At 35.1% G+C, this 7,945-nt stretch overlaps 1 protein-coding gene across 3 annotated transcripts in view; it reads left to right on the top strand.

The window, feature by feature from the left end:
- The window catches only part of LOC102806365 (TBC1 domain family member 30-like), a 36,683-nt gene extending 32,744 nt beyond the window's left edge, over positions 1–3,939 (top strand). For all 3 annotated transcript variants that reach the window (XM_085496759.1, XM_085496760.1, XM_006818973.3), the window contains one exon: positions 54–3,939. In XM_085496759.1, coding sequence (XP_085352885.1) covers positions 54–1,270 — 1,217 coding nt within the window. In that variant the 3' untranslated portion in view covers positions 1,271–3,939. The remainder of the gene's footprint in view (positions 1–53) is intronic.
- Positions 3,940–7,945: the final 4,006 nt, after the last annotated feature.

Genomic DNA, 7,945 nt, shown 5'->3' on the forward strand with positions numbered 1-7,945 from the left:
GTTGAGAAATTATATTTTTTTCATGAATCTAATTCTTTTTATTCTTGTTCCAGGGCTTGGTGCTAGGAATAAGAGAGTAACGATTGGTCCCAGGATAGCATCACCAACTCAAAATCACGCAAGTGCTGTAAACCATCTTAGGATAAGAGCACATGTCAATGCTCATGTTGCCAAGACGATTGCCACATCTCCGCAAAGTTCATCATCAGACAACTCCCCGGCTGAAGATAAGGAATCACCTGTTGACATAGCAACAAATGAGAAAGTGACAAATGGGATGGATGAAAATGAAACCGGGAGTGAGGTTGCCATGACAGAAAATGTTGAAAGGAGTTCATCAAGTGGTGATGACCAGACTAATTTGGATCAAGATTGTTCATCAGATGACTCTAATGAACTGGACACTAGTGTAGAAAATAACAGTGGAATAGAAAAAGTAGAGAATAACACAGAGGTGTCTGAGGAGACTACGGCTGCAGAACCAAAGTTAGCAGTGTTGATTGATCTTGAAGGCATAAATGATGATATGAAAAAGAAAACTAGCCAATCAAACAAGTTTCATTTTGATGTTACAAGCATTGCTGCTAAACTAACTGAAGAGGCTACAAAAACCAACGGTAAACCCAAACAAATAAACTCCCAAGAAGATGCAAAGCCAAATGACAGACCTCGACTGTTAGATCTCTCAAGACAGACAAATGGCAAATCAGCGGCAAACGAACTGGACCAAAAACAACAACATGTTCGAAAAGGTTCGCATCATAATGGACGTATTCATCATCATACCTTAAGAACACATCACAAACATAACCAACAATATAGAACACCAAGGCAGGTACATCAACATCATCCCCATCATCGTCATTCACAAGAATTCAAGGACAAGAAACCCATGACGTTGTTGGAAATGGCAACCCAGGCAACTACTGTTAGCGCTCACAGGAGTGGTAGCATTGATACATCTTCAGAGTCACAACACCCTAATGAGACTGCTGTACTGCCTGTTCAAACAGTGGAAGAAAGAATTGCCACTTTCTCCCTTAAAGACAAGAAGAAAAGAACAAGGTCCAAAAGTACAGAACAATTGATATCCCCAACATCTCCTTCAGAGTCCAATTCAAAATCCAAAAGTTTTAATCCTTTTCCTCAAAGACAATTGAAAAGTGGCCTCTCTCAAGCAAAATGTGGCAATAAATTTGGGCTGTACAATGGAAATAACCCTAAAGATAGATCGTTAATTTCCCAAGCAGATAGTTTACAAATAAGCTAAATTCGGAGTTGAATACTGTATCGCGTTCATTTAATTTTAGAGGGTGGTGGTTGTTATGCAGTATGTGTTAACTTTTGTAATTGACACATGTTGTATATTTCACATCGCAAACATGAGGCGTTGTGATGACCACCATCTTTTAGGCAATAAATAAACATGACAGTTCATTATTATGAAAGAGCTGAATAGAAGCTCATTTTCCGCATATATGAATTCTGAATGAGGCTGTCACATGATCTATATCACTTGTCTCAACTATAGCATGGACACAATGACTGATTAGCTATTTAAAGGGTGGTAGTTGGTTCTGACTGTCTTTTAAATATGTAGTTTATTATACAAAATATGAATGCATATTTTAGGATTGCAACAACCACCACCTTTTCAATAATAATACTTTCACTTCAGTGCAATTCATAAATAGAGGTTCCCAAAATAGTATGCTACTAGCACAAAATGCGGAAACTTGAGAAACATTTAATAATTTGGTATGCAAATATGATACATCAGCATTATAACAATATTAATGGAGATAGTAAACGTTACTACTTTGTTGGCTGTTTTGAATTATGAGTTTAAAGTAATGATTTGCAGGACCATTAATGTTATTATGTTTGTAGTATTGTTCCTGTCAGCATGTATCAGGATGCACTGCAGAAACTACTCATTTGTCCCGAGTTGCTGCTATTAACATCTCAAATTGCTGCCATATCAAACTTAGATTACATGTTTAATTTAATTGATGTGGAAATATTCATACGATATGTAACTTTGATATTTGTGAACAAGAAAAGTTTGTTATTTTGCATATCATTATGCAAATATTTTCCCACCCTGATATCACTGCCTTATTAACATTATTCATGGGAGTTTGTTTCATGCCCCCCCCCCCCCAGTGAAGGTCACTTATATGCATGTCATATTACAAATGGGGTAGGTCAAATGTCATCCAATGAGGGTCACTTAAATGCATGACACATTGTTACAAATGGTGTGAAGATCAAATGTTATCCAATGGGGGTCACTTAAATGCATGACACATTGTTACAAATGGTGTGAAGGTCAAATGTCATACAATGAGGGTCACTGAAATGCATGACACATTGTTACAAATGGTGTGAAGGTCAAATGTCATCCAATGAGGGTCACTGAAATCCATGACACATTGTTACAAATGGTGTGAAGGTCAAATGTCATCCAATGAGGTCTCTGAAATGCATGACACATTATTACAATTCATGTCATTGCTGTATTATTTGACTGAATGTCATGTAATAATGAACAGATAATTGCCCTAATTATAGTACTGTTTCATATGTGCCTTTCATACACTACAAAAGCAGGCTGCTTCTTTAACCTCATATTTATCTATTTATTTATCTAATAATCATATTCATATGTATATATCTATATTTTGACTTATATATGTTTGTTAATGGCTGGGCGGAAAGAGTTCTTTGAGCCCCCAACCCTTGTATATGCCCAATTATACAATTAAATTTGAGACACTGGAGGTTTTAGAGGTATGGTAGGGGGTTGGGACTTTAAGAACTCTTATCAGGGTGGGCATTGGTGTATAGTGGCACACACATGAGTTTAATGTATACATATACTAAATGCTTTCTTTCAATGCTGCATATTATAAAACAAATTTCATTCATTGCGCAACTCCCATGACAGCATTATCTGTATTACCATCAATACTTTCACTTTACCATTGTTATTTCCCCGCTTATTGCAGCATTGTTTGCCTTTACATCATTATTTTCATAGCAATTTTGTTTGCTTTACCGTCAATATATTCACTCATGCTGCTGAATTCTGCTTTTCCCCTGTACTAGAAATGTAATCCAAAGCTGCAGTGTATGCATCTCATATCAAACTATACCTTGCAGGAAAAAAAAAATGCTTTTCTTATTCAGAAGTTGTTTTCACTTGTTTTATTGATGGTTTTCATTGTGTCCATACATGGTGCTATGTGTGTCTACAGTTTAATTGGAATTTGCTTAACTGACACGGTTGTAACGTCTCTCTTTTCACTGTTTATTTGTTATTGTTAACGGAAACTGTTACAGTATCTATGGAGAATAATGAAGGGTTACCTGTAAACTTTACAGAACAAGCTGTGCAATGTTTTTTAGTAGGTATTTAGAACTTCATATATTCTTGGAGACCAGAACATTGTTTTCTTCCCATTATTCTGAATAGAATTAAAGTATATTGAAATTAGTTTACAACTGTACAATGCATTACTGCAGTGAAAGTCAGAAAGCTGGTAACATTTATACATCATAATGGCTGATTTTAAATTGACTAACCCAGAAAAAAGTTAGTTCAACATCATCCAATCACCAAGCACTTCATCTTGAATACTGTAAAATACTTTATTATAGCTGGAATTAATTTTCTCTGAAAAGTCTTTTGTGGTGTTTTGTGTGGAATTTACTTTCACTGATTTTTGACTAGCTGAATGTAAAATATAGGAAAAACGGTATATTTGCTAGATTTTATTTTCACTGAATCATACCTTCAGCCAAAATAGCAAAAATTAATTCCAAGCGAAAATAAAGTATTTTACTGTAAGTGTTGAGTCTTGTTTAATTGTTATGCAAGATATAGTCGTAAACATTGGTGAACCAATCACTATTAAATATTTCAATGAAAGCTGATCATAGATATTTCCTTATTTTTATCAATATGTTTATAAATTAAGGGACCACGTCAAAAGATCGATGTCGGATAAAAAACTTAATTCCTTTAGTTTTTTTCCAAACCCCCCTACCCCCCACTGAAACTTAATTGATAAATATTGGTCATGGCGTCAGACACATTCACCATTAAATACAAATTGATAATCGGACAGTAGTATTGCATAGCAGTTGGTTTTCGAGTGGGTGTAAAAAGATTTTACAAATGCACCTCATTTGATGCACAAATTTACACCCGAACCAAACCATTTTTCTGTTTTTTTTTTCCCTTTTCGGTTATTTCTGTCCATGATTGAATAGAAAAAAAACGAACTACAAATACTCCAAGATTTTTTTGACTTCATTAAAAAATAAAATCGTTTTTGTAGGATGGAAACTTTTTGAGGTCAAACCCTCCCCCCACCCCCAAACTAAAGGAAATATGTTTTTTGCCCGACATCAATCTTTTGACGTCGTCCCTAAGGTACTGCCATTCACTGTATTGTTCAACAAACCCCAATTGTGACTCTAGCAACTTAGACATTCAAACTATGCATTAGCTGGATAAACATTGCATGAACATTCCTGTCAAAAAATATTTCTGACAAAATGTAACCTCTATTTTAGGAACTGGTTACAACCATCCAAGCAATCTGTGATCACAGACTTTTTAGCTTTGTGTCAATTTTGTCGAGCGGAGCTAATCATATTACTGATTATCAGCGTCCGTGTCAACTTTTTATATTTTCGACTTCTTCTTGAAAACTACAAGCCAGATAGCTTTGATACTTTACACCTCTCATAGATTTGTTCATTTCATGATATTTTCCAATTTAGAAAAATATTTTTGGTAAATAGTGATACAACTTCTTGTTGAACCCACAGGTCAGATTGGTTTGGTATTATACCTATAGGCACCTCAGGTGGATATCACTGTCAGATTTTCCATTTGGTGATGATATTTTCATTTTTAGTCCTCGTTCGAACACAGTCCAAAAACGAAGACTTATGGATTGACCTCTCTCTGTCCATGTGTGCGTGCATGTGTACGTCCAGACGTATATCTTAGACATGCCAGGACCAATCACAATCAAACCTCACACATACATCATACATATGCACATCAATTTATTTCATGTTCTGATTCAAAATAGCCAAATGGCAGCCATTTTTGTGCTAAAAACTCATCAAATATCAAGCATTTCTGGCATTTATGAATGGATTTTGTTCAAACTTGGTACATACATTACACATTATGGGTTCCTGGTGCATTTCATTTTTAGTCCCTGTTCAGATGCAGTCCGAAAACAGGGATTATCATCCGTGTATCCGTTTGTCCGTGCGTGCATGTGTCCTGACCTGTATCTTAGACATCATGCCTGGACCAATCAAACTTCACACATACATTATACATATTATTATACATATGCACATCAATTTGTTTCCTGATCTGATTCAAGATGGCCGAATAGCAGCCATTTTTGTACTGAAAAATTATCAAAATCAAGCATTTCTCGGCTGTTTACAGATGGATTTTATTCAAACTTGGTATATTCATTAGACATTATGGGACCTTGATGCACGTCATTTTGTTTTTCAGATAAGATTCAAAATGACTGACTGGCGGCCATTTTGTTTTAATGAATCTGGTTCGAATGCCATATCCCTGGCATGCTTTTTCTGATTATTTTCAAATTTTAAATATTCATTATACATCATGTCATAGATATTCAGATATATTGGTTTGATGGTCCAATTGGAAATGGCTGAATGGTAGTCATTTTTGTGTTAAAAAAACATCAAAAATCAGTATCATACAAACACTGGAAACCAGGTTAAAAAGACGATAAAATAGTAGCCATAGCTGATGAAAATAATAAAAATCCAAGCTAAAAACTACTATTAAAAAAACAGAAAAGCCTGACCTTCATCAGGTGTAATAACAGGAAGCAGCTGACAGAAGTTGTTTGGGAGTTTTCAACTCAAGAAAGAAGAGATGGCTAATTTTGTTTATGCAATAAAAACAAGAGAAGTGAAGTAAAGAGAAGAGGGCATACTTCATCTCACTTTTTTAGCTCCGCTGTCAACTTTGTCGAGCGGAGCTTATCATATGAGTGATTGTCTTCTGTCGTCTGTGTTTTACTTTTTTGACTTCTTCTTGAAAACTACAAGCTTGAATGCTTTGATACTTGGTGAGAGGTTTAGGTTTGTTCATTTCATGATGATATCTTCAATTCTCTAATTTTGGTGAATAGTTTTGGTATTTTTGGTAAAAAATGATATTTTAGACTTCTTATTGAAAACCGCAAGTCCAATTGCTTTGATATTACATATATAGGTACTATATGTGGACCTCTTTCAGATTTGTTCATTTTGTAATGATATCTTTAATTCTCTAATTTTGGTGAATATTTTTGTCATTTTTGGTAAAAGGTGATATTTTCGACTTCTTGTTAAAAACCGCAAGTCCAATTGCTTTGATATTACATATATAGGTACTACATGTGGACCCCTCTCAGATTTGTTCATTTTGTAATGATATCTTCAATTCTTAATTTTGGTGAATATTTTTGTCATTTTTGGTAAAAAGTGATATTTTCGACTTCTTGTTAAAAACTACAAGTCCAATTGCTTTGATATTACATATACATGTATAAGTACTACATGTGGACCTCTTTAAGATTTGTTAATTTCGTGCTGATATCTTCAATTATCTAATTTTGATGATTGTTTTTGTCATTTTTGGTGAAAAGTGATATTTTTGAATTGTTGTTGAAAACAGCAAGTCCCATTGCTTTGATACTATACATATTGTTCATTTTCTAATAATATTTTCTGTTCTTTAATTGAAATGTGCATTGCTAACAGCGGAGCTATCTCAGCCGACAGGCTGCTTGTCTTTAATGTTTAGGCCGTATGGATCAGTGGTTTTAAGTTCTCTTATCCAGTACATTTCCCTGACAAAGCGTTGTAAGGGCTCATGGCACTGGTCAATAGCTTAAATAGAATGATTAGTTTATTGAAGTGAATTGAAACTGTTGGCTATTGACTGCCAAGTTGATAAGCCAAGGGTTTCTGATTCCTCGACTGAAACGTGCATTTAAGAAGTTGTTTGGTCACAATCATGATTTGGTGGCTTCCTATGGGATTTCTGTCTGTAACATGATTGCAGATTTGTTTGTTGATTGATGTATGTGGTCGTGTTTGTCCTCGCTACTTAGTGTGGTTGTTTGTCCAGTAAACTTGATTTGACATTTTTCCCTGACATGACTTTGGAGCATCACGGCGGGTGTGGCATGCCAGCATCAGATGCTTATCATCCACGTGCACTTGGTCTGACTCCCTTGTGGGGGTTTGTGATGTTCCGCTTCCATTGATTGTGTCAGTATATTTTTTCTAGACTACTGATATTTGGAGAACGGCTTATTGGTACTACTATAATTATTATACACAGCTTTAACCCAATACAGCATTAAAAAAATGAGACAAGAAGGATCACTCATTTTTATGAGTAGCAAAAAATAAACTTAGTTTGCTACAAGACTAAAAATATATGCAAAACAGTAATACCTTGATATTATATGAGGTTATTACCAGAATACCTCAAAGTATGCACGAAGGCAGTACAGCTATCGGCGTTCTGTCTGAGTGTATACTTTGAGGTATCCTCGTAATAACCTTATTATTATACATCTTTTCCTTCTAAGGATACACGATGGGAATGCCGAAATTCAAAATGTTTGTGACAGAATCAGCGAACTTCTATTATTAGAGGACGCTTACGCGCGTAATCATTCCATATTTGGAATATCGGGAATCATTATAAGCACTTTTGGATTCTGCATACGAAAGATTCAGCCTATCACAACGCATATATTTTAGCCAATCGGATCCCCTCCTTATTGACCTATTACATACATGTAATATATCCTCTTCCCGCCTAAATTCAAGAATGCACCATTCCCCTATAAATTGAAAAATTGTCCTT

This window comes from Saccoglossus kowalevskii, chromosome 3, assembly GCF_978046115.1.
Source record: "Saccoglossus kowalevskii chromosome 3, keSacKowa6.1, whole genome shotgun sequence".
Taxonomy (NCBI): Eukaryota; Metazoa; Hemichordata; class Enteropneusta; family Harrimaniidae; genus Saccoglossus; species Saccoglossus kowalevskii.